Genomic DNA, 26,429 nt, shown 5'->3' with positions numbered 1-26,429 from the left:
GTGACAGAACAGGTGACAGACGGGAAGGACCTGGGGGCACCCGGCCTTCTCAGGAGGAAGTGGAGCCCATCCCAGGAAGGTCTTCAGGGGGAATTCCAGCCCGTGGACTGGCCGGGAGAAACGCTGGAAGCCGCCTGTGCTGGGTGCAGCCTCCCAGAATTGCCATCGTGGGGACAGGGAGCTGGAGTGACCGGTGGGGAGCTGCGTGTGAGGGCCGCCGGCCGTGTGTCCCAAGCACTGCGTCATGCCCAGCCAGGGAAGTCTGACCCACAGGAGCCACCAGCATGTCCATGGCTGTCCCCCCTCCACAAGCCACATGCAGGAGAGGAGGGCAGGGATGTTTCAGACGAGGCCTGGGGAGGGACAGGCAGATGGGGTCCTGATTTACAGCCTCCTCTCGGTGGCTGGGGACCTTCGTTCCCGGTGAGGGCACATGTTTTTACATGTGTGATGCCGCAGCTCTCTCAAGCCAGCGGGGCAGAAGTAGACAGTTGCAGCCAAGCATGTTCACGCACCCGCCTGGGGAAGAGGACACTGCGAGGTCGGTGTCCAGCCTGGCGAGGTGGGCAGGCGCCCTCCACAGGGTGGGAACAGGATTCCGAAGGTGAGGGGGGCCAGGACTGAGGTGCAGACACACGAGCCCGGTAAGTCATCCCAGGCCGTGAGGAGAAGGCGGAGGAAGAGACCAGGCCAAGAGTCCAAGATTGGAGACTGGGGCCTCTAGAGTCTCCGAGGGCAGGCAGGGTGTTTGCGCCTTGCACCCTAAGCCCACTGCGGCCCTCCCCGGGCCTGGGCCGGACCCACACCTGCTTGCCGCGGGGCCTCGGGGCCGCGGGTGGAGGTGGGGCCAGGCTGGTGAAGGGCGGGGCAGCGATGGGAGAGGGCGGGGTCGCGTTTGGGGGCGAGGTCAGGCTGGTGAGGGGCGGGACAGCGATAGGTGGGGCGGGGCCAGGTGTGCGGGGGGCGGAGCAGCGATGGGAGGAGCGGGGGCCGCGGGTGGAGGTGGGGCCAGGCTGGTGAGGGGCGGAGCAGCGATAGGAGAGGGCGGGGCCATGTTGGTGAGGGGCGGGACAGCGATAGGTGGGGCGGGGCCAGGTGTGCGGGGGGCGGAGCAGCGACGGGAGGAGCGGGGGCCGCGGGTGGAGGTGGGGCCAGGCTGGTGAGGGGCGGAGCAGCGACAGGAGAGGGCGGGGCCATGTTGGTGAGGGGCGGAGCAGCGATAGGAGGGGCGGGACCGCAGGTGGAGGCGGGGCCAAACTTTTGAGGGGCAGGGCAGCGATTGGGAGGGGCGGGGCCGGGAGCGTGAGGGGCGGGCAGGTGGCGCGCGGAGAAGTGGGCTGCGCCGCTGTCCGGCCAGCTGCCTGGCGCCCCAGCCTGCGCGCTGAGGCCCGTTTCTCCGGTCGGCGGCCAGCCCCGGGTCTCCGTCCTGTGCCCCAGGAGGCCGGCCCCGCGCGTCGACAGCGCGTCAGACAGCGCGTCGAGCCCCGCCAGGTCCGGGCCGGAGAGGAGCCCGGGGCGCGGCGGGGACGCTGCCCGGCCGGCGCTAGAGGGCGCGCCTCGCCCGCGCTGCGCCGGTCCGACGGGGACCGCCTCCCGGCTCTGGCCTTGCCCGCGCCCTCCGCGCTCTGGCCCCCCCGGCCTCCGTGCCCTTCCCGCCGCTATCGCCGCGTGTCCCCCGAGCACTGGACACAAACACGGGGTCTCTGGCAGGCTGGAGAGGCTTGGGAGGGGCCGGAGGCGCTTTCCCGAGTGGTCAGGCGTTGGGCGGCGCCCTTATCCAGAGGCAAGCCCCTGGCAGCCTCTCCTGGTCTCCAGAAAGAGGGTTCAAAAACCCCTCTCGAGAGGTGAGCTGAACACAGCGGTAAGGGGAGCAAGTTTCTTTGAATCCAGAGTAGAAGTTCACAGTGCCCAGCGGCTGGTTTGTCCCTAAAGACGGCGGGACATGAGGGACAGAGGGGTACCAGGTGGCAAAGCAGGGGCGCGTGGGGGAGCACCAGCCGGCCCCGGCCAGAGTTCAGTTCCAGGCAGGACGGGACCCACACGGCCACCTGTCCCTGAAGCCACCCTAACCTCCCTGCTGAGCACCACCGTTGCCTCCTCCAGGAAGCTTTCCCAGACTCACCCCCACCACTGCTGCATGGGTGTTCTGCTGTCTCGCCTCCCTCAGACTCTGAACTCTGCAGTAGGCAGGCCCAGATCCTGGTACTGAGCCTCAGTTCCCTGACTGACCAGTCAGAGTATTGGCATACAGTGCCTGCAGGAAGTTGTGCAGGGGGCGATGGTGGGGCCCAAGGGGGTGCCAGGCCTGGGATGGGGAGGGAAGCCAACCAGGAGCAGGAGTGTGGCCAGGACTGCAGACTGTCGAAGCCCGGGCCCTTGTTTACATGGGGTCCCATGCTGGGGTAGGGCACCCACCTAGAAGCCTCCCTCTCCCCAGCTGACTGGGTAAGCAGGCACAGGGGACAGGGTGGAGGCAGGGGGCCTTGGAACCAGCAACAAGTACCTGGATGTGGCCCCCCCGAGTCCCTGGAAACCATGAGCTGGGGACAGACAGGATGGCCAGGCCCAGCCTCTCCTCACTGCCCCTTCACACAAACACATCACCCGCATCCCCTGCCCCTGGAGACCCCAGACCAAGGCAGTGAAGACCACCAGTGATCTCGAGGTTCTGCCCTGCCAGTGGCGGGCCCCTGTGCCAGAGATCTGGGCTGGAAAGCCCTGGAGAGCGAGACCCAGGTGGCCGGTCCAGGCTGGAGGCCCCCACCCCTGCTGCAACCAGTGACCCCGCCCTCCTGCAGGGAGGACCTGGGAGCTGCCTGGGACCCCAGGACGAGAGACGAGGAAGCACAGATCTGAACCAGGTGTCTGTTTATTTTTTGGAAAGCATGTCTCCCGGTTTGGCCCCACAAGGCTGGGGTCCCTGAGAACAGAGACCACCCTGAGCCTGCTGACAAGCAGAGAACAGCCGCCCAAACTCAGGGCCGTTAACAGTACAAAAAGTAACAAAACTGTATCTGTGGCTTTCTCTCCCAAGCTTTGAAAGGTAGCAGTCCGGGCTATAAAAGTCTAGAAGCATTGCGTAAGAAGTGTTAAATCTACAGCAAATACATCTTGTAAAAACTCAATAAATTATATATATAGATATATATAAACTTGTAACATCTAATAACATCTGAACCTGCATGCAGGGGTGGCCCCCCCCTGAAATTGCCTCCCTGCCTGGAACACATGGCAATTAGAAGAAATTGTATGAAAATACCAGCTTGCTTTGAAGTCTAAAAAAATAAATTTCCTAGAGAAAAATCCTATAGAAATCTACTTCTCCTGCAAAAGAAGGCCAAAGGGAATAAAATATCCTCATGGAATCATCTCAAACTATTAATGACCCTTTAGGGTGCCCAGGGGTTGGCTCCAGCCTTGGGGTGTGGGCTTGGAGACACCCTCAGCAATCCCCTAAACGAAGCATAAACCTTTTCACTGTTAATAAGTTAAGACTTAAACCTCTGCCATGCGGCTGGCTAAACACTAGGGCCCTGGGGAGCGACGGAACACGGCTCTGGGTGTCGATAAATAGCTTTACAAATATACAGGTCCAAGGACAGAAAAGCCCCTCCCTACTCCGTGGTTTCTCAACAGCGAGTCCCGGGGGGCCTCCCCTGGCTAAGGGGCCCCCGCCCCCTCAGGGTCCCGAGCCTCAGTTGTACCGGCCTGCCTTTTCCCATATAGATATTTATATATATATGTATGTGTATATCATATACACAGCATCTATTTATATAAATGTACACTCATTTCTGGAATAAACCTTTCAGATAGAAGTTAAAGGCTCCCGCCTTCAGGTACCCGTAATTTCAGTCTCTGGGGGGGCAGGGTGGGGAGTGGGGAGGCCTGGAGTTGGGGTGCTGCTAACACCCCAGGCAGAAGGTGCCACTTGGGGGGGAGGGGTGCCACATGGGGGCTTCCCTGTAGGCTCAGCTTGGGCACTTGGAGGGGCCTTGACCCGCTCTGGACACCGGAGCCTGGCCAGCCTCCGGGGGCTCCCTGTGGGGGACTGCGGGTGGGGCAGGGAGCTCGGGGAGGGGTCCCATGGGAGGAGCCCCTTACATTCTACGTTTGGTCCCCTGGTGCTGCCCGTCCAGGTGGCCCGGAGGTCACCGTACAGCAGGCGAACACCCCAGGGACCCCAGAGCACATGCGTGTGTGCACGCACGCCCACACACACGCGCGCACACACACACACACACACGTGACGTTGTCTGTCCATCCCTCCACCCATTCCAGGTCTTGGGCCCGGGCCGGCGGGACCCGGTGGGACCCGGTGATCACGGCACGCCGGCGGCAGCACGGTGGGCTGAGATCTGTTCTCACATTGATGGGGGCTCAGCCGGCTGGCCGCGGCCCTTCACGTCCGCGAGCCCCCGCTGCCGGGTGGGGCCGCGGGCAGCAGGTCGTGAGCGAACACGGAGTCGTCTCCCGAGGAGCCGGAGCTGGGGGTGTCCTGGCCGCCTGGCGAGTACTGCTCGAAGGGCACTGACAGGTCCAGGTACTCCTGCGGGTGGCAGGTGGGCTGCGGTCAGCGCGGCAGCCCCTCTGCACAGGGGCCATCGCGGGGCGGGCCGGGCCCACACTCACGTCGGTGGACGTCACGGTGAGCACGCGGTCCAGGTCCTCCACCAGCTGCTTGAAAGTGGGCCTCTGCGAGGGCGCGGCGTGCCAGCACTCACGCATGATCATGTACCTGGGGGACAGGCAGGTCGGCCCCGCCCTGCGCTCGCCAGCGCCCGCCCTCGGGGCTGGCCTCCCCTCCCCAGCGGCGGGGGCGCACTCACAGATCATGCGTGCAGTTGGCCGGCTTGTCCATGCGGTGGCCTTCCTTCAGCAGCTTGAAGAGCTCCTCCACGGGGATGCCGGGGTACGGCGAGCCCCCCAGCGTGAAAATCTCCCAGAGCAGGACCCCGAAGGACCAGCTGTGGGTGGTGGGGGGCGCGGCCGCGTCAGCCCCGGAACAGACCCCACGGGAGCGCAGGGCTCAGCCCAGGGGGCTGCCCCCAAGACCTCCCGGGTGCCTGCCCCCAGCGGCCTGTGCTCCACTCCCCGCCCACGCCCCTGCCAAGTTTGGGGCCACATACACGTCACTTTGGTGGGTGTAGACGCGGTCAAACAAGGCCTCGGGTGCCATCCACTTCACGGGCAGGCGGCCCTGTGGGGAGGAAGGGGGCGTGTTGGCTGCCAGGCGCCCTCCTGGCTTAAGAGCCCCCACCTCCCCGGGCTGAGCTCACGTTGGTGGTCTTCTTGTAGTAGTCGAGGTTGTGCACGTCACGGGCCAGGCCGAAGTCGGCGATTTTCATCACGTTGTCCTCGGTCACCAGCACGTTGCGGGCCGCCAGGTCCCTATGGATGCACTGGGGGTGGAGCGCGCGGGTTTGAGCCGGTCCCACGGCCTCTCCAACCGCCGCTCCCTGTCCCCCCCATTCCCTGGCCCCCCTCACCTTCTGCGAGGCCAGGTACTCCATGCCCCGCGCCACCTGGTAGGCGCAGGACACCAGGTCTTTGAAGGTGAGCTGCTCCTCGGGCAGCCGGCAGGTGTCGAAGGAGTAGTCAGTGCCCGGGGGCCGCCGCGCCCTTAGGTATTCCCGCAGGTTGCCCTTGGCCGCGTACTCCACCAGCACGTACAGGGGCCCTGCGGGTGCGGGCGGCTCAGAGGGGCGCCCTGCGGGCCTCCCACCGCCCCACCCCCGCGCGGCCCCGCCCCCACCGCGTCTGCCTGCAGGCCCCGCCCGCGGCCCTCGCCGCCCCAGTGCAGTCTACGCCCACCGCTCTGCATGAAGCCCCACCCACCGCCCTGCGCGCGGCCCCGCCTGCAGACCCCGCCCAGCGCCCCGCCTGCAGACCCCGCCCCGCCCGCAGGCCCCGGCTCTCACCGCCCTGCGTGCAGGCGCCCAGCAGGTTGATAATGTTCTTGTGTTTTCCGATCATCTTCATCATCTCCATCTCGGACACCAGGTCCGATAAGTCCTTATCCGTGGCGTCATCTGTGTGGGGATGGGCAGCGGGGTCAGGCAAGGTCGTCCAGCCTGGCACGGGCCCCCTCGCCATATCCCCACCCAACCATCACCTTTCAGCATCTTCACCGCCACCGTGACGGGCTTGGCAGCTCGGTCCTTGTCGATGCCAATGGCCTCTGCCATGACCACCTGGCCGAAGCAGCCCTCCCCGAGAGGCTTGCCCAGGGTCAGCCTGGTAGCAGAAGCAGAGAGGCCATGAGCACGCCAGCCTGCTTGAGGTCCTATCTCAGGCAGCCTGAGGTCAGTGCCGCCGCCTCCAGGAAGCCCTCCATACTCGCCCCAGCAGCCCTGCTAATGGTGATAAAGGACACTACCCCGCGACCTCTGGACCGTGAGGTCACTTTTCCGAGAGTGGGTCCCCCCTCACACGTCTCAAGAGAGGGCATCCAGCCCCATATTCATCAGGGAGTCACGCCTACCTGACTCCCATCTGACTTCAGTCAGGCCCGAGTGGGAACCCCTCCCTGCCATGGGACCCCCACCCTCTGTGCCCCCACATCCCCCAGCGGGTCAGGGTCCCAGGCCTGCGCACACCACTGACCGGGCCCGGGACAGCTCCCACTTGGGGTCGGCGGGCAGCTCGAGCTCAGAGACGTTGGCCAGGGTGGGGCCCTCGCCCGAGGACAGCCGGGCGATGCGCACCAGCGGCGTGTTGGAGCTCATAGACGAACTGGACTCCAAGGACACCTGCTGGGTCGGCAGGGGCAGGTTGGTGCCGCGGGGCCGGGCAGCCAGGACCCGGAGTGCGGCGCCCACAGCCCGCGTGCCCGGGTGGGGCCTGACTCCTGCGTGGTGCTGAGCGGAGGTTTTTAACACGTTTTGCACCAGAGTAACCCAGCTCTGCGGGGTGACTGTGAAGACCGGGGCGGGGCTCAGCCCACACCCCAACGTCCTCAGGCTCTACAGAGGGGACGCGCCCGGGGGCCGGGGCAGCGGGCCGGGCAAGGGCACGCTCGGAACCTGGTATCTACTTTCTGTTACCTGTCGCTTGAGCGGGAAGCGGGAGACCTTGTGCACTGCGGGCGAGCCCAGGCCCTTCTTGGGTGGGCTCCTCAGGCGGTAGAGCGTCACGGCGGCCACGGCTAGGATGAAGAGGAGGAAGCCCAGCCCGTAGCTGAGGACGCCCGCAAACACACTGCCAGCCTCACCGGCCTCCACCAGCTCCTCCTCGGCTGCAAAGACACAGGAGTCGGCGGCCTGGCCCAGCGTTGCAGGAGCCTGCGCGTTGCCCACGGCCGGAGCTGCGGGCATGGTGGGGGGGGGGGTGCCAGGACAGGGTACAGGCCCCGCCCCTGGTGGGGTAGGGGGAGTGCCAAGGCCTCACTGAGTGTTCAGCAGCCAGAAGTGCGCAGGCCACGAGGAGCAGACAGACCCAGGAGAGAAGAGAGCCCAGCAGAGCCAGCAGCACCCTCACCCGCCACCCGGGAGACGCCAGCACCACCACGTCAGCTGCCAGGGACCCTGCTGGGCCGGGGCGCTGTCGGGGGGGAGGCCCGTCTGGGCTGAGACAGGACCCGGGGGACTCTGCCCGCAGGCCGGGTGTGGAAGCCGGCCGGCGGGCTCTGCAGTTCCCTGGCCTCCCCGGCGGCACTGGCGCGTCCCGAGCCCCCAGAGGACAGAGCTGAGAGCGGCAGAAGCTGGTACCTGGCAGCACCACCAGCCACGCAGAGTGATGGGAAAACCCGATAGAATTGCCCGCCAGACACGTGTACTCCCCCGCGTCCTCAAAGGTGACATTGCGCAAGGATAGAACCTCTAGCTCCTTGTCGGTGGTGTTAGCGCCCGCCGTCTACAAAGAGAGAACACAGCGCGATAGGAGAGCGCCAAGAGCCGCCCGCGGGCACCACAGCCAGAGTCCACTCGGCGCCGATCCGGCCAGGCTGCAAGGAAAACGCCGCCACCGCCAACGCGGCCCCCATGGCCTAGCGGCCTCTGCCCCGCGCGTCCACACCGAGCCCGAAGCCAGTCCCTCCACCGGCGAGTCCTCTGTCCCAAGTGAGCCAGACGTGTTGGCCGTCAGCACAGCAGGCGGGGTGAGCGTGCACCGGGGGACGGGGGCAGGCGGGGGTCGGGGAGCAGGCAGCCGGCAGGGCCGGGCAGAAGTGAGTAGCCGTGGGAGCCGGGGCCAGAGAGAGGAGGGGACAGAGAGACGGACAGACAGAGAGAGAGGGCATGCGTGCTAGAGCAGCTGAAGGTGGGCGCTCGGGCCCGGACATCTGGGGCGCTCACGGGGTGCAGGCGGGTCAGCGCAGGCTATGGGGGCTCAGAGCAGGCGGTCATAACGGAGGCCGGGGGGGGTCAAGGTGCAGAGGCGGCCACGCTGCGAGCAGACTGTGAGCCGGGGTTGGGGGGGCGGGAGTGGTGGGACGTGCAGGTGGGCACAGGGCCAGGGCATCGGAGCTGGAGCTCGGCGTGCCAGGCAGGCGTGGGACAGAGCTGTTACCTGCTGGGGGCCCGTGAACACGCAGCCAAAAGGCCTTCTCAGCCACGCCTATGAAATTGGAGGCTCGACAGAGGTACTCGCCCCCATCACGCTCGGACACATTGGCCAGGCGGAGGCGCGCGTCGGCCTCCGCACTCTCACTGATCCACGACTGCGGGGACAAGAGACCCGGCTCAGGCGCGGGGGCCCCGCCGGACACGCGGGCATGACTGCCGAGGAGCTGGCCCTCGCCTGGACCGAGAAACGAGTGGGCGGACCGGGCGGCGCCAGCCAGGAGGGCTGCCTGGAGGAGGTGTGGAGACACCTCGCGGCGGGCGCAGTGCTCACACTGGACACAGCTGCCCGTCACGCACCCCCGCTGCCCACGGGCCCTCAGAGAGGCCCTCCGCGGGGCGCTCAGGCCGCCCGCGCCTGGGGTCCCAGCTGTGTCGCTGCCAGGCCTGAGAGCCCGGGGCCCCGCCCCGCCCCTAGCCTGCACTCCCGGCCTGTCAGCCCCATCGTGTGTCTTTAACAGATGTTTCTCTTTGGGCGGCAGATGTCGCAATCACCCCAACTCGGGTGGCCCCCACCCCGGCCCGTGGGAACCGAAGGGACACAGCCCTGCCCTGAGGGCCCAGGGAGGCGCCTGCAGGCGGCGGACCCCGCCCCCCCGGGCCCACCCTGCTGCGTCCCCCCAGGCCCAGCGCCTGTGTTCCCACCCCGGGCGGACAGGCTTCCCGCCTGGGACGCCCTCCCCGCCCGGCCAGCCGGCTGCGGTGCCCACCTTGAGCACGGTGACGTAGGGCGTGCCGTCGGGCCCCACCTTGCTGCCGTTCACCTCCACGTGCTTCAGCCACTGGATGTGGGGCTGGGCGTCACTGTAGACCTTGCAGTGGAACTCCACGTCGCTGCCCAGCACGGCGGTCTGGTTGGCGGGCAGCCCCGCCTGTAGGATGGGGCGGTGCGGAGAGCGCTCTGCGGGCGGGGAGGGCTTCAGAGGCGGCCTGCGCGCGCCGCCTGGGCCCGCCCCCCGCGCCCGCGCCCGGGGCCTCACCCAGCACGTCCAGGGTGTAGGTCTGCTGGATTCTGCCGAACTTGTTCTCCACGACGCACGTGTAGTTGCCGCGGTCCGAGGGCACCACGCTCTCCATGACCAGGCTCCACTGCTGGTGCCGCAGCTGCAGGCGGACTCGGGTGAGCAGATGGCCGGCCCCGCGCCCCCACCCCCGCCCCGAGGGCCCAGCGCCCCGCGCCCCCCACCCCCTCCCCGAGGCCCCGCGCCCCCACCCCCCACGGGCCCACCTTGATGCCCCCGATGCGGTGCTCGCCCCGGAACTCCTTGCCGTTCTTCAGCCAGGTGATGGACGGCGTGGGGTTGCCGGCAGCCGGGCAGCGGAAGCGAACAGTGTTGGCGGCCGGCACCGCCAGCAGCTTCTTGTCCATCCGCTCGGGCCGCGTCCAGTAAGGGGCCCCCGCTGTCGGGGGAGGGAGGGAAGGCTGTGACCGCGTAGGGGTGGGTAGAGGCTTGCCTGTCCCCCTCCAGCCTGTTTCCTGCTTGCGGAGGGGATGTCAGCCTCTTGAAGACCCCCGCCCAGGGCTGGAGGAGCTGCCAGTAGCCCGAATGCCACTTCGGGCACGCCCAAAGCCAGGTCCCCCACCTCCCTCAAACGCCAGCTCCAGTCGGCACCCACAGGGTGCCGCACCGTGACCCAGGACGCAGAGGTGTCTCGGGGATCTCCACCCACCCAGGCAGGCCCATCGGGGCGGGCCCACCGACTGGCAGAGGGACCAGGGCACGGCAGGTGAGGAAGTCCAGCTCGATGGATGAGCAACACCCAGCCACCCAGAGAACCCGGAGCCCTGTGACCGGCCGGGAGTCCGTGGGCATCTGCGAGACCCCAGGCCACGCTCTGCCCCGTGGGTGACAGGACGTCCGGAGGTCCTGGTCCCTTCCCTGCTTTCCGGGACTGTTCACCCCACCCTCACGGCCCAGCTGGTTTTTCTCCTTTGGAGCTGGGCTGGGGAGGCCAGGCAGGCATCCCCCAGGAGGCAGGCAGCCCCACCAGCGCCCGCTGGGTGTGCTGCGGCCACGGCTGAAGACCACCCACCCGCCAGAGTGGGCGGGACCCACAGGGGTGGAGGGAGAAGACGGACAGGGCGCCCGCTGGGTCCCTTCATCCCCGCCCCGCATCTCATGGCGTTGCAAACTCAGCTCCTCCAAAAGCAGACAGCCCACCTCCCCAGACCGGCCCCTCCACAGCAGGCAAAGCCCCCGGCTGCTTGCTGTTCCAGGCCCAGGTACCTGGGGCACTGTCACCCACAGGCCGCCACCAGGCACCACCGCGGGCAGCCCCTCCCCCGTAAACGCGCCTGCGCAGACACCCACGGCCACCCACAGACACCCTGACACCCACGGACACCCTGACACCCGACACCCATAGACACCCACAGACACCCACGGCCACCCACAGATACCCACAGACACCCTGACACACACAGACACCCTGACACCCTGACACCCACAGACACCCACAGACACCCACGGCCACCCACAGACACCCACAGACACCCTGACACACACAGACACCCACAGACACCCACGGCCACCCACGGCCACCCACAGACACCCTGACACCCACGGACACCCACGGACACCCACAGACACCCTGACACCCACAGACACCCTGACACACACAGACACCCTGACACCCACAGACACCCACGGCCACCCACAGACACCCTGACACCCACAGACACCCACTGACACCCACGGCCACCCACAGACACCCACGGCCACCCACAGACACGCTGACACCCACAGACACCCTGACACCCACAGACACCCGCTGACACCCACAGACACACAGACACCCACAGACACCCTGACACCCACCGCCACGCTGGCACCCACTGCCACACTGACACCCAGACACCCAGAGATACCCCAACACCCACGGCCACCCACAGACACCCACAGACACCCTGACACCCACAGACACCCACAGACACCCTGACACACATGGACACCCTGACACCCACGGACACCCTGACACCCATGGCCACCCTGACACCCACGGACACCCACAGGCACCCACAGACACCCAGACACCCTGACACCCACAGACACCCACAGACACACAGACACCCACAGACACCCTGACACCCACAGACACCCACAGACACCCTGACACCCACAGACACCCACAGACACCCACACACCCACAGACACCCTGGCACCCACAGACACCCTGACACCCATGGCCACCCTGACACCCACAGACACCCACAGGCACTCACAGACACCCACAGACACCCACAGACACCCGGACACCCTGACACCCACGGCCACCCTGACACCCATGGCCACCCACAGACACCCACAGACACCCTGACACCCACAGACACCCACAGACACCCAGACACCCTGACACCCACAGACACCCTGACACCCACGGACACCCTGACACCCATGGCCACCCTGACACCCACGGACACCCACAGGCACCCAGACACCCACAGACACCCACAGACACCCTGACACCCACAGACACCCACAGACACCCAGACACCCATAGACACCCACAGACACCCAGACACCCACGGACACCCACAGACACCCTGACACCCATGGCCACCCTGACACCCACAGACACCCACGGCCACCCACAGAAACCCACAGACACCCTGGCACCCACAGACACCCTGACACCCATGGACACCCACAGACACCCAGACACCCACAGACACCCACAGACACCCAGACACCCTGACACCCACAGACACCCTGACACCCACGGACACCCTGACACCCATGGCCACCCTGACACCCACGGACACCCACAGGCACCCAGACACTCACAGACACCCACAGACACCCTGACACCCACAGACACCCACAGACACCCAGACACCCATAGACACCCACAGACACCCAGACACCCACGGACACCCACAGCCACCCACGGACACCCACAGCCACCCACGGACACCCACAGACACCCTGACACCCACAGACACCCACAGACACCCTGACACCCACGGACACCCTGACACCCACAGACACCCTGGCACCCACAGACACCCTGACACCCACGGCCACCCACAGACACCCTGACACCCACGGACACCCTGACACCCACCGCCACGCTGGCACCCACAGACACCCACAGACACCCTGACACCCACCGCCACGCTGGCACCCACAGACACCCACAGACACCCTGACACCCACCGCCACGCTGGCACCCACTGCCACACTGACACCCAGACAGCCCGACACCCAGAGATACCCCAACGCCCACGGCCACCCCCTTTCTCCTGCCTAGGCCATCCCAGGCGCCTCCTGTTTGCCTGAGCCCCTGCCTGCTGCCCCTGCCCTGGTTCACACGCACGTGGGAGTGACCACAAGCCCCGCTCCCCCAGCCCCGGCCACGCCAGCCCCCCAGGTGCTCCTGGAGCCCCGGCCCTCAGCCCTGCAGCCCAGTGTTCACCCCACCCCTCATGCCCCAGAGCCCAGGGGTGGGCACCCACCGCCCCACACAGGCAGAACCCCGCGGAGGTGGTCCCCCGGCCCCGGTCTCACACCTGCCTGCCGAGCAGGGGCCCAGGGCCTGGGGCGGGCGGGGCTGGGCCCCGGTGGGAAGGCAGGTCCCCGCCCGGGCAGCCCCACGCGCCTGAAGCCTGGTCTCACCTGTGTCCTCGGCCTCGTCGTCCTCATCTTCGTCGTCCCCCGAGGACGGGGCGTCTGTAAGGCAGGAGAGAGGGCGATGCGGGAGGCAGCCTGCAGCCAGGCAGGGCCCTCACTGGGCCGGGCTCCCCCGCGCCTCCCCCCACTGGGAGCACCGCGCCCTGGCCACTACCTGTCACGCGCACGTTGAAGAGGCACAGCACCCGCTGGGAGAGGCGCTGGCGGCAGCTGTAGGCCCCGGCATCCTCGTGGGAGGCGTTGAGCACCTGTAGCCGCTGCGGCCCCACCAGGACGCGGTCCGAGGGCGCCAGGCCCACACCGTCCTTCACCCAGATGGTGGGCTCCGTGGGTGCCCCCGCCGGCAAGCGGCAGCTCAGCTCCACGGTGTCCCCACTGCCAAAGGCCCGCTCCTGCGGGCTGGGCTCGGGGCCTGGGACCTCTGTGGGCGAGATGGAGGTGTGAGGCGGGTGTCCCCATGCAGCACTGGACGTGCCGGGCCGTCTGGGGCCTGGAGGCAGGGACCGGGGAGGCGGTCCTGCCAGCCGTCCCATAGGGCGGGCCTGGGCAGGGGCGACCATCAGCGGTGCCAGGGCCGACTCTCCTATGTTGGCGATGCAAGGAGATGGGTGGGGGGGCCACACCAGTCAAACGCGTGGACACGGGACACTCCGGAGTGTCGTGAAGCATTTCTCCTGCTTTTTTTCCAACCACTTGGAAATGTTTAAGATCCACAATGACCTCACAGGCAGCAGCACTGTGGGAGTTGGGTGTGCATGTGCCTCGTGGGGACGTCAGGTGGGGATGACACGGGGAAGGGACAAGGCCACTCATCCCAGGAGGGGGTGCCACCCACCCCGGGACCTGAGAACAGATACTGCCCAGCATACAACGGAGCACCCCAAACTTCCTAGAACAGCTGGGGCTGAGACAGCCTACATGCGGATTCGGAAAGAGCGCCTTAGACCTAAACTAGCCTCGGCAGTGAGCACCAGGAAAGGGGTCAGCAATGCACGCATGTGTGGTGTGCACGCACCCATGCACGCACAGGTCTGGCTGGTGGGGTGAGGGGACTGAGGACCCCACGTTACAGACGGGGACGCGGGTGGGAGGAGGAGGAGGGCTCTGGGCTCTGGGCTGGCAGAGGGCCCCCAGGCCAGGTGGGCAACCCTGGCCCACCTCCCCCGCAGATGCCAAGAAGCTGGGCTGGAGGGTCCTTGCAGATGTCCGCTAGGCCCCTGGACTCTCCCGCTGCCCACTGCCCGCCCAGATCCCAAGGGGCCCACAAGGCCTGAGACCCAGGGGCTGACCGCCTGCCCAGGTCTCCCTGCCAGGGGCAGACAATGCCTGGTAGCCTGGGCTTCGGGCCCGGGACAGGGCTGGGTGGTCCCACCGCGCAGACCCAGCTGGGTTCACCGCACCCTTACTTGTCATTCTGCCGATGCATGGCCTAGATTCGAGGCCCAGCTGCCCACTCTGGCCATGCCAGCTCCCCAGACAGGCCCCGCTCAGCTTGCCCACCTCGGGAAGCCCACCGGCTCAGGGCCCACCAGGGGGGTCCCTCAACCGTCCACGGCGTCTGCGTCCCCTGGGCCCCCAGTCAGGGGCTCCCGGCCTGACAGGCAGCCTCCAGTCCCAGCCACGGTGTCGTGTGGGGACCACCCAGGACTGGGAGTCGGCTGAGGCCCCCCAGAAGGCCAAGAACAGGCTAGCTGTGGCCACCTCGGCCTCAGGCCCCAGCCAAGGGCAACAGTGGTTGGTTCCGGTCTGGTCTGGGATGCGACGGCAGGTCAAGCCAGCCGCACAAGTATCTGCTTCAACCTGGTCCAGCAGGGGCCGGGAGGACTCAGAACAGACCCCTGGCCAGACTCAGGCCTGCAGCCATCACCGGTGGGGGGGTGGGGAGAGGTGGGGCCTGGACCCGGCCGACGGCCGACCTCTGACCTGCCCACCACCCTGCCCCAGCAGATGGCCGCAGACCCGGGCGGGGACAGCAGAGGCACCACTCCTTCCTGCAGGTCCAGTCCACTGGGACTGCCCTAAGCCAGGGGGCCCCGGGGAGACCAGGAAGGGCCAAGAGGGTGGTCAGGCAGGGAGACAGAGTGATGGACAGGGCGCATGGGTGCTCTGCCTCGGGGGTGGGGGGGCCACATGCCGTGGACTGCTCAGCCTCCTGTCCCCAGGGGCCCCGGGAAAGCCTTCCTTGAGCCACACAAGGGGGTCCTCCCACACCCGCATAGCCACCGGGGCCACACCTGGTATACAACAAATGTCTTCTGTGCCTGGTGGGTGCCCGAGTGCCACGTGCCAGCATCTGTCCCCGAGGGTCCACAGCACCTGCTCCCGCCTGCACCCCCAAAGCCTAAGCTCAGTGAGGGGCGCCAAGGGGTACCGTGCCCTGGAGGAGCCACGCCAGGCCCTCCTCTGGCCCTGTCTCCCAGGCCCAGAATCCCCCACCCGTGACTCAGTATCCCCCACTGTCAGAACAGGGAGACCTCCCAAGTAGGGGGACTCCGCCTGAGGGCTGCTGTCCACCCGGCCAGAGCCGGAGCCCGTCTGTGGGGAAGGCAGCGACCTCTGCTGGGGGGACGTGCTCCTGGTTCGGGGTCACTGCAGCCTTGGAGTCACTACTGTGGTTCAGTTGCTCACTCCTGTCTGACTCTTTGCGACCCCAAGGACTGCAGCTCGAGGCTCCTCTGTCCTTCACCATCTCCTGGAGTTTGCTCAAACTCACATGCTACGGTTCACTCATTCACTACAGCTGAGGCCCCTCAATGCGTGGGGGTGTGCCCGGGTCAGGGGAGACCAGAACAAGGATCAAATTCACACCCCACTCAAAGGAACCCCCTGGAGCCGCTGGAAGAGAAGAGCCCTCCGGCCCTGGACACGCGAGGCTCTCCGCCGCCAGGTGCGTACTTTAAACATCCCTGAGGGTGCCCCACAGGGACCCTGAAGTCGGGGCCTTCCCCCCACCCCACCCGGAAAGAATCTTAGAAAAAGAAAGGGGTGGGATTCGGAGGCCTGACTAATTCGGAGGCTAATGAGGGTTTACAGGATTATCCAGCCTAATCCTCCTGCAACTGGCCACCGGGACTCCCGGATGGGCAAGGAAACTGAGGCGGCGGGCAAGTCCCCGGACCTGGGACAGGCAGCCAGTCCCTCGGGCCCAGCAGGGCCTGGGGTTAAGGACCCGCCCCCCCCAGAGGCTCACCACAAGCCTGCGTTCACTTGGAAATCACTCGGGCCAGCCAGGCCACCCCCGCCCCCAAACCGCTGCCTGGGCACTGCGTCCCCACCTCCTCAATGAGACCCTGGCTCCTCTCTGGGCCCAACTGTAAAATGGGGTGTGCTGGGCCACAGAGAGGGCCCCAAGTGGGACTTGAGGGCCTGGGGGGGAGGGCGGGGACGCTCCCCAGCTCGATGCAGGCGCTGAGGCCAGAAGTCCAGCCTGGGGCTCAGCCCAGGTTAATGAACCACCCAGAGGCCTGTGGGGCTCAAAGTCCAGCCCTGCCGAGGAGCAGGCAGGGGAGGCTGCCCCCAGGGCCTTCCTGAGACGTGCCCGGCGCCCCCAGGGACCCGTCCTGGCCGGGTGGGTCCCCTGCAACCTCCCCACCGGGTAGGGGCCCCTGCCCAGGCCCTCACTGAGAAGGCTCCACGTGGAGAGGAAGCTGCGGGGTGGCCGGGCGGTCCTGCCGTGGACACCTCCTCCACTGTCCTTGACGTCTGCCAGCTCCGGCGCCATAACTTACGCTCCCTGGGAGAGAGCCAGGCTGGGACCTTTGTAAATTTCACCAGGGCTCTGCAGCTCCTTCAGGAACCGGATTAAGTTTATTGATCTTTCAACTGGCTACCTGTTTCGCCAACTTTCCTGCGGAGGCCGGCCCGGTCCTCGGTCTTTCTACCCCAGGCCCGCATCTGGTGGGGACGCCAGCAGTCCCTTAAGGCGGGGCGGGGGTTGGGGGACCCGCTGCCCGTCCCCCACCCCCACCCCCACTCTGCGCCGCAGGGGATCCAGGAGGCCTGGGCCCCGCCCCCCGCCCCTCCCCCGGGGCTAGTTGACATTCCCCAGCCGTAGGGAGTAATATCTTTATCTGAATGCGAATGCTAATTCGGCCCCCCCTCCCCGCGGCCGCCTATTCGGCGCCCCTGGAAGCGGGGGCCGCCCTAGCAGGCGCTAAAAGCGCGCGCTGACCTCCCGACGGCCTCTGTCACGCCGCTGAATGACACGCACATTCAAGCGCAGGGCCCACTTTCATTCATAAAAAAATGACATTGTTCCGGGAGGCCGCCGCCGCCGCCGCCGCAGGAAGGGGCGCGGGGGGCGCGGGGAGGGGCGGGCCGCCATCTGCCTGCGTCCAGCCCGCGGCCGCCGCCTCCCTGGCACCGCGCGCCCGCAGCCGCCCGGCTCACACCTCCCCGCGAGGCCGGGCCGCCATCAATGCGCGTCTGTGGCCGCGCCGAGGTACAAAGGAGCGGCTGTTCGCGTCCCGCCCGGGTGGGGCGTGAGCTCACCGGGCGAAGGCCTCCCTCCGCGCGGCCGCCCGGCCGGGGACGGGGGTGCGCGCAGCCCCCCGCACGCGCCGACCCTCTCCAGCGCCCCAAAGTCGTCGGTCTCAAGAGGGGCGGGCTCCCTACGGTCGCCCCCCGGGCCTCCCCTCTCTGCCCGGCCGCCACCGGGAGCCTGGCAGAGCGCGTGCCGGGCGTGGGCACACGGAGCGCTCGGCCGGGGGGCGGTGCGCGCTTGCACCTCGGGGGGCCCGGCGCGTGTGCGGGGCGCGGTCCGGCGCCAAGACGCGCTCCATACCCTCTGCTGCCCGCGCCCCACGGGCCCTCCTTGCCGACCCTCGACGTCCCGCCGAACCTAGGTCGCCAGAGGGGGACCACAGTCCCACGCCGCTCGGGCATTCGCGCTAACCACTTCCCAGCCCGGCCTGGCGCTCGGCGCGCGCCCCAGGGGGACAGTTATCTTAACTCCCGGAGTGTGAGAGCTGGGAGGAGGGGAACGGAGGCACTAGAAGGTGTCACCTGGTCGTGCAGGCCACTGCGCGGCTGGGGCCCAGCCGCGGGCTGACGCACTTTCATACCCTCCCTTCAAAGTCCAGAGCCTGCTTTGGCTGCAGCTGGCCATGAACTGGGGCCCGAAGGGGGCTGAGGCAGGGGCATCAACAGCAGGAACTTTCTGTCAGTTCGGACACCGCAGAACAATGGGAATCGTGGAAACGCAGCCCCCAAGCCCTCCCGACCGCGCCCGGGGGGCAGGCTGGGGAGCCGCGGGGGGCGGGGAGCGCGGATGCCACCGCGGTGCCCAGCTCGCCGCCACAGCCTCGTACTTGGGTGGCAGCCCTGCGGCTCCAGGCGCTCCACAAACTGCCGCGCCAGCTCTGGCCCCGATCCCCGGGGAGGGCGGGCGGCAGAAACCCGGGCGCCGGCCCCGCGATGCCAGCGCAGAGCGCGCCCTGGGGCCCACTCAAACATCCAACGCCCCACACCCACTTCGGCGCCCGTTCCCCGGCCCCGCCGCCGCCGCCGCCCGCCGGGCCCCTGCGTACCTGCCGCTCTCCGCGCGACGCGGGGCTCCACGCCCGGGGAACCGAGGACGGCGCCGGTCATGACCGCCACTGCCACGCAAAACGCGAGGACGCGAGCCGGAGCGCTCATCGCGGGGGCGGGGGGTGCGGCGTCCTCAGGCGGCGCGCGCCAGCATGCTGCCCTCCATGGCCCGGCTCTAGCACCGGCGGGAGGTGGGCGCCGCTGCGGAGTCTGCGGGAGGAAGCAGGCAACTCGTTAAGCGGGCGGGCCGGGGAGCGCAGGGGCGGAGGCGGCGGTGGCCGGGCTCCTGCGCCCCGGCCCCTCCGATCCCCGGCCGCCCCGCCCGCGCGCCCGCCGCCGCCGCCGCCGCCCAGGGCTCCCGGGCCGCCTGGCGCCGGCCGCCGCCTCCCCACCGCGGTCCCTCCTCCCCCTTCCCTCCCTGGCTGCTGCAGAGCCCTCCCAGGGCGGCGGCGGCGGCGGCGGCGGCAAACTTTCCAGAGCGGGAAGCCCGCGCCCCGGCCGGGCCCCGCCGCAGACACCGCTTGGGATCCGAGCCCGCCGCGCGCTCCGGACCTCTCGCGCCCGCCGGGTCCCCACGCACCGACCTGGCGGCCCCGGGCGCCCGACTCGCTGAGCGCGGCTCCCGATCGCGCCCTCCGCGCGCCGGCCCAGCGCCTGCGCCTCGTCCCTCCGGCCGTCCGCCCGGGCTCAGCGCTCGGTGCGCCCGGCCGAGCTGGACCGCGCGGCGTCAGCTGCTCGCGCCGCCGCCGCCGCCGCCACCGCGCACTGAGCCCGGGCGGCCGGGCGCGCGGCAGCCAGTGGGGGCCGGCCCGCTCCCGCCCCGCCCCGCCCCGCCCCGGCCACGCCCGCCCCGGCTCGCGGGGCGCGGGGCGCGCGGACACGCCCCTCCCCTGGGGCGGTCCGGAGGCGGGGCCGCGGCCGGCCTGGCCCCTGCCCGCCGAGGGGATTAGAGCGGGCGGGGCGGGGGCGCCCGGCGGTCTCGGAGGGCGTGGGAGCCGGCTCCTCCGCGAGGCCCCCAGTCGCACCGTCGGGCCCCCCCGCGCCGGGCCGGCGCACAGAGAGGCCGAGCGCGGTTTCCCTTTGCACAGCGCGCTGTCCCGGTGACTAGCGGGCCGCTGACCAGGGGCTCAGGCCCGGGGAAGGCTGGGTGGGGAGGGGACGTAGAGAGGGGTGGTCTCTGCGGGTGAGACTTGGCAGGGAGGCTGCACCGCACAGGCTAGGCGGTGGGCGCTAGGGGCGGGCGTGAGCAGCCCAGAAAGCCCGGGACCAAGGCCAGTTCGGCCTGCCCGCCTGGGGTTGGGATGCTAGGGGCCTGCACTCCCGGGAGCTGGGGGGCCTGGTGCTGCATTCATGAAGCGCCTGAGGCATTCGCGCCGAGCTCAGCTGCCCGAGTTCCTGGCCAGAGAGGCTCACCCAGGCACACTCCACCCCAGAGAGAAGTTTGGAGACAGGGTGCTTGCTGCGCATGAGAACGGAGAGAGGGGACTGGATGGCCCTGGGTGCAGGACCCCGACTGGGGCTCTGAGGAAGGCCGCGGTGGGGGTCTGGTGGCAAAGCCTGAGATACCTGGAGTGGAGGGAGAGGGGCCTGGGGCAAGTAAGGCAGGAGGAACCCGAAGGAGCCAGACGGGAGAGGGTGACCCCCAGGTCTGGCTCTGGGTCCCCCAGCCAAGTGCCTCTGGCTTCTCAGACTCCGTGTGCTCATCAGCAAATTGGTCGAGGTGGGTGTCTCTGACCTGCTGCTCCGGCCGCCCCACTGTTCCAGGTGAGCCTGGAGACACCGCAGCCTTTGGGGCTAGACCTTGGGGCCCTGAAGTGTTACAGGGAAAAGTCAAGTCTGACTCTATGTTGGAACTATTTCTTTGACTTGCTTTCCATTCCTTTCTTCCTTTTAATTTTAATCATACAGAATGGCCTGCCTTGGAGAATCCTGCCCCTCTCCCTGTTAAAAGGTGCCTTGGTTCAGAACCCTGTCCACCTTCCTCCAGATGGAAGGGAGGAAGAAATCAACACATCACCCTGCCTAAGGCTTGCTGTTCTAGGAGGTATTTTCAATGTTCATGGACTTTTCCCTTTGTTTCCTCACCTCCCCTCATCCCTGATCTGTAAAAGAAGCTGGCATCCAGACCCCAATAAGGTAGTTATTGTGAGACATTCGTCTGCCACCTCCTCAGTCATCTGGCTCTCAACCCCTTGTCTCTGGTTCACTGGCCTGCCGCGCGGCGAGCAGCGTGAGCTTGGACTCGCTGTCAGAAGGGCCCAGTGCTCTGTGTCCACCCGGCAGATCAGCGCCTCTGCCGTGTGCCGGCTCTGGTCAAGCCCACGTCCCCCAGACTGGGCAGGGGCACCATCCGCTTCCTTGTGGGTCTGGCTGGTGGGCAGTGCTAGCAGAGGAGGGCAGAGGGCACTCCCACGGTGCCCCCAGAGTGGGCCGTGAGCCCCCACGTCCTCTAGCGAAGGGCCCTGCTGGACCTCTGGGTGCTTCACACCCTGGATTCCCTTCCCAGGGCTACTGCACAATTTCCCACACACCGGTTGAGCGAAATTTAGTCTCTCCCAGTTCTAGGGGCCAACAGTCTGAAACCAAGGTGTCGGTGGGGCTGTCCCCCTGCCACACATTCCGCAGCCCCATCTCAGACTCTAGGGGAGGGCCCTTCCCGCCTCTTCCTGCCGCTGGTGGTTCCTGGCTGTCCTTGGCTTGTGGCTGCATCCACCCCAGTGTCTCCCTCCGTAGCCACGTGGTTTTTCTTCTGTTATATAAGGACACTTGTCTTTGGATGTAGGGCCACCCAGATCATCCAGGCTGATCTCTTGATCTCATGAGCTTAATTTAACACCTGCTAGACTCTTTTTCCAAATAAGGTCGCATTCCCAGGCTCCAGGAGTGGATCTCCCTTTTGGAGGCCCCATCCTGCCCCTCCCACACACCCTCCCCCCACGGTGGCTGGTCTCTGGTGCTGCCCACGGTTTGAAGTGGTCCCTCCGCTGCAGCCTGTCTCCAGCGGCACCGTAGGGTGGCATCTGGGTCAGGGTTCAGGAGCATTTTCACGGCTCTTGGCAGCAGACTCTGCCAAATTGCTTCCAGAGGGTCTGACACTGCCTCTTGCCGCCCCGGAGGAGTCGCTGCCCACTTGGCCCCACCCTTACCAGGGGAGGGCACTGCCCGAAGGCATTTTTATTATTCTTGACAAAATAATTTTATTTGTTCACAATTATTGTTTCCAAGTCAGCACGTTCAGCTGGAGCAAGCTGTCCCACGGGGCCTTCCCCAGACGGCGGGCGGGCCCGTGGTTCACAGGCCCCTGTGCTGGTTCCCCCGGGGTGGGCGATGCCCCTGGTAGCCGGGGTTTCATCACAGCCCGCTGACGGGGCATCTCCTCTGAGACCCCCTGCAGCTCCGCCGGGCTGAGTCCTCCTGGCACCCCATGTGGTGGGTGCTCCCCAGGCCCCCTGGAGCCCAGGGCTTACAGTTGACCCCTCCCTGCCCGCTCCCCTCTCCAAACACTGACCCCACCTCCCAGGGCCCACAGCACGGGGAAGGAAGGTGGGTGTGGAGGCTGAGGGCAGCCGGGCCCAGCCCAGCCCAGCCCGGTGCGTGAGTCAGAACTGGGCGGCCCTGCGTGCCGGGGCTTGTGCGGGTGAGCAGGCCGCCCTGGGCCCCGGGTGAGGACCCCAGCGGGCTGTCAGCACCCCCCCGCCCCTCCTCACCCCCCGGCCCGGCATGGGCCCACACTGGGTTCATGGCGCCAAGGTGCACTCAGCTCAGGGGAGTTTCAGCCTCTGCTCCGCCTGCATCCACAGCGCTGCTGCCCGCAGCAGCCACCGCGGTGCCCGACGGGCACCCGTCAAGTCTAGCGCTAAGCCAGGGGCTCAGGATAGGGGAGCCCCAGCCAGAGCCTCCCGCTCAGCCTCCTGAGGGACTCAGGCCCAGGGAGGGGCTGCCATGGGCTCGGGGCTGGGCTGGGGGAGACTGAGGCCCCGAGGTGACTTCAGGTGTTCAGTGCCCAGCCCACGTCTTCCAGGAGGCTCGGGGGACCCCCGCAGGGGCGGCTCAGTCTCCGAGCTCCCCCCTTCTCCCAGCACACGTCCCCACCATCTTGGGAAGTCACTGCCACTCCTGCCTGCTGTCAGGGCCCAGGAGCTGGGCCCCAGGGCTCAGAGCAGGTCAACAAGGGACGGGGAGGGGGCCCCTGGGACGCCCTGCCGAGCTGTTCCGAACCGGGTCCCTCCCCCCAAGGAAAAACAAGCAGATTTGAGAGAGGTGGTGGCTATTGTGCAAGCCGCTCAGTCACGTCGGACTCTATGTGACCCATGGACTGTAGCCCGCCAGGCTCCTCTGTCCGTGGAATCCTCCAGGCAAGAATAATGGAGTGGGCAGCCATTCCCTTCTCCAGGGGATCTTCCCCAACCCAGGGGTCAAACGTGGTCTCCTGCACTCCAGGCAGATTCTTTACCGTCTGAGCCACCGGGGAAGCCCTGTTGTAGATCGTGGGTAATTTCTGCCTTTTAAATTCATTCTCAGAAAATAAAAAGCCCAGTTGACTTGCTCATTATAGCAGAGATGTTAAAGAACATGGAGGAGTGGAGAAATTCCAAGGTCCACTGGCCAACACAACTGTTGTACAAGGTTCTTAATTTTAGCTCCGAGCTTCCTGGCAGGCTGAGCAAAAAGGGCAACACCATGAATCATGTGCTGTCAGAGGCTGTCTTCTCGGATGTGCGCTGACAGCCCCAGTGCAAACATTCCGGCCTTGTGCCCCTTGGTTCACTCTGACCGCTAGACCTCAAATCCTGACTTCAGGTTTGGAAAATTTGGTTGCTCCCAGATGAGCAATAAAAGAGCAGTGCTGTCTGTAGACACAGGAGAGTGACGGGGTGGGGGTGGGCAAAGCTCAGGCTTCTCCTGGGTGCCACCCCAGCTAGGGGGAGGGGAGGGGGCTGGGGAGGTCCATCCCTCAACCCCGTACTGGAGCCTGGCACAGAAGGCTGCCTCAGAGTGCACAAGGGCAGGAGCTGCTGGTTGGTGGAGAGTCTGGCTGGGGAGGGCCAGCCCGGGTGTGGGGGTGGCCCCCAGGGGAGTGGGCTGGGGAAGGAGGACGGTGGAGAAGGACCCACTGCTGGCCAAGGAGGGGTTAAGGCCTCCACAGCTCCCGGGGCTGGCGGGGGCCAGGCCGGTAGCCGCTGAGCAGCTCAGAAATCTATTTTCCTAAGCACTTGGCATTTGCCTGAAACCTCAAGTGTATTTTCCCTAAGTTTTATTTTTTCTTTGACCCCAAACTCTGGTAAATTTAAGGGAAATTTAATTATGGTGTTTTGGGTCCATTTACACTTAAACCTTCTCAGCATTTTTTCCAGGACCCTTTTGGAGTTCAGCACGTCTTGGGAGCCTTCTAAATGAGCGTTTTTATTATTATTATTTTTTGAAAAGGCTTTACTCCCCCTGCCCCCACCCCCCAGGACCAGCCTTCCTGCCAAGAATAAACAAGGCTGACTCCACAGGCTCCGGCTGAATTAGGAATCCATCGCCGGCCGCCAGGCCAGCCCCACGGCACGTCACGCCCTCCTCCCTCCGCTGGGCAGCCTTCACCCCCAGAGCAATGCCCCTTCCTCTGGGTTCTGTTGGCCCTCCCAGGAGGGGGTGTCACCTGCTCCGGGAGCCTCAACCACACACCCTCGCGGGGCGGGGGGACCTCGATCCCTTGCTCTTGGCCCTGCCGGTCCCTGTGTGGGTCACTCATGGACCAGCCCCCTCCTGCTGCCAGGCAGAACCCAGGAGTTCAGAGGGGCCACAGGGTCCCACAGGCGGCAGCGGTGGCCTCAGTGTCTGTGGCTGGAGGTTGTTGACACTGTCCGGTCCAGGCTGGGGCCAGGACATGCCCCCCACCCCCCGGGAGGCAGACTGGGGCACCCCACAACCTGTGGACCTGGGAACAAAAAGACCGAATTTTCGGGTGATGTGGCCCCTGGCAAAGCCCACAGGGTCCAACTGCTCACACCGGCTGCACTGTCTGTCCTGTGTGACGGGGGGACCCCGGGGGCGTGGAGCTGCAGGGGGACCCCGAGGCATGGAGCTTCAGCTGGCAGGGCCTCCCTGGGGACACAGTGACCAGCTGCAGCTGCCCACTGCGGGGAGGCTTCCTGGCCTTGGGGAAGGTGCGTGTTCCCCGCGCTGTGTGGGGCTTCCCTGAGAGGCCGCTTGGCCCCGCGGGTTCTGGGTAAGAAGGCTTTAGCTGGACTCTGCCAACCCCAGACCCCGTGGCCTCCCATCTCCCCCACTAGCCACTGGAAGGAGGAATGCGAGTGGTGGTCCCCGGGACCCCTTCCCAAGCCCAGCTGTTGGGGCTTTACGGAGAGGGACTGTAGTTCGTGAGGGGTCTTGCCCAAGAACATGCTCGGGCGGGAAACCTGCTGTAGTCACACCCCTCCCCAGGGAACTGGGGCTTCTCTGGTTCCCCCCAGGCCTTGAGCACCCCCGGGCCCCACTCCCTGGACGCTTGGAGCCCCAGGAGCCGCAGCGCACATGGGCTCTGGGAGGCACGTATTTAAGCTGAAGAGCTGCCTGAGCAGCCAGCACTGCCCCATTTTACAGAAGGGTACACTGAGGCACAGTGGCATGGAGCGCCTCCCCAGGGTCTGCTCCGCACCGTCTGCTGAGCGCTCGCTCAGCGCCAGGCTGAGGGGTCCACCGAGAGGGAGATCTTTCAGGGCCGGGGGAGAGGATGCCCTGGCCTCCTCACCCCCCACCCCGGGCCCCCAGCGTCCGGGGCTCCTCTGCCTAATGGCCAGCCCCCCGGGGGCTGAGTCCAGGGGCCAGCGCAGCGGGTGCTGCTGGAGGGTAAGCCTCTGGCCTGTGCTGTGTCTGAGGGCCACCTCTGCCTGTGCTGGCCCCTCCCAGCACTCGGAGGCCCCCTAATAGAGACATCTTTGAGGGCCCTCCCGAAGCCCCCCGCCCCTGCCTGCCTGCCCCAGAGCCCAAGTCCGCTGACAGCTTTATTGTCTGCCCAGGCTGCCCTGCAGGCGCTGAGGGCGTGGTCCAGATAGACCTGGGAGACTGCGACCTGCCCAGGCAGAGGGCGGCTGAGTGAGATAAGCGACCCCCGGCCCCTGCCCGCAGGGCCGGTTCATACCTGTGCCCCCGCTGCTCTGTCCCTCGCTGAGACGGGGCCACCCAACAGGCCACAGCCAGGGAGTGGCCTCCCGGGGACCCCCGGGCTCAGAGTGAAAGTGGGTGGGGGCGGCCTCCTGGCCGCGTGACACCCCCGAAGCTCTGGGGCGGCTGCCGCCCCAGGCTTCCCTCACTGCTGCCACACTGCTCCAGGGAGCACCCCCAGGGCTCGGCCCAGGCCAACCCTGCCCCACTTTCCAGCCATGCCTGCCCCGAGGACGGTCAGCCTCCAGCCAGAGTGGGTGGGAGCGGAGTGCCCCAGGCCAAGGTTATCTCAGGATGAGGGTCTGGGTTGTCTCAGCTCAGATCAAAGAGCCTTATCTGGCCACCCTCCCTTCCCATCCCACCATCCTCCTGTCCTTCCTCCTAGCCAGACCCTCCCCCCAACCCCGCTCCAGATGCCTCCCAGGCCGTCCACGCCCCTCCGGCTCTCCCGCACAGCCCCGATCCACAGCCCCGCCAGGGCCCTGGTCTCCGACGAGGCCCGGACTAGCCTCCCCAAGCGCGTGGCCGGGGAACGTTCCGCCTGGTCAGCAGTGGAGGG

The 26,429-nt window shown here is 66.9% G+C and overlaps 1 protein-coding gene across 4 annotated transcripts; it reads right to left on the bottom strand.

Moving 5' to 3' along the window:
- Positions 1-2,860: 2,860 nt before the first annotated feature.
- Positions 2,861-19,472, bottom strand: FGFR3 (fibroblast growth factor receptor 3). Of its 4 annotated transcripts, none has more exons than XM_065914305.1 (18): positions 19,306-19,472; positions 18,721-18,931; positions 13,347-13,613; positions 13,178-13,231; positions 9,790-9,962; positions 9,542-9,665; positions 9,272-9,462; positions 8,509-8,659; positions 7,047-7,237; positions 6,607-6,752; positions 6,116-6,237; positions 5,922-6,032; positions 5,490-5,680; positions 5,280-5,402; positions 5,130-5,200; positions 4,830-4,967; positions 4,633-4,738; positions 2,861-4,549 (listed from the first exon to the last, which is right to left on the bottom strand). In XM_065914305.1, exons 2-18 carry the CDS (start codon positions 18,827-18,829, stop codon positions 4,403-4,405), a joined length of 2,415 nt encoding a protein of 804 aa, XP_065770377.1. In that variant the 5' UTR covers positions 18,830-18,931; positions 19,306-19,472; the 3' UTR covers positions 2,861-4,402. The 4 variants fall into 4 exon arrangements, with proteins under 4 accessions (XP_065770377.1, XP_065770374.1, XP_065770375.1 ...); XM_065914302.1 differs by lacking the exon at positions 8,509-8,659 and adding an exon at positions 7,710-7,854 and having other exon boundaries at positions 7,041-7,237; XM_065914303.1 differs by lacking the exon at positions 8,509-8,659 and adding an exon at positions 7,710-7,854 and having other exon boundaries at positions 6,607-6,755.
- Positions 19,473-26,429: the final 6,957 nt, after the last annotated feature.

The sequence above is a fragment of the Muntiacus reevesi genome, chromosome 22 (assembly GCF_963930625.1).
Source record: "Muntiacus reevesi chromosome 22, mMunRee1.1, whole genome shotgun sequence".
Lineage (NCBI taxonomy): Eukaryota > Metazoa > Chordata > Mammalia > Artiodactyla > Cervidae > Muntiacus > Muntiacus reevesi.
This window is presented reverse-complemented; position numbering and strand designations above follow the sequence as displayed.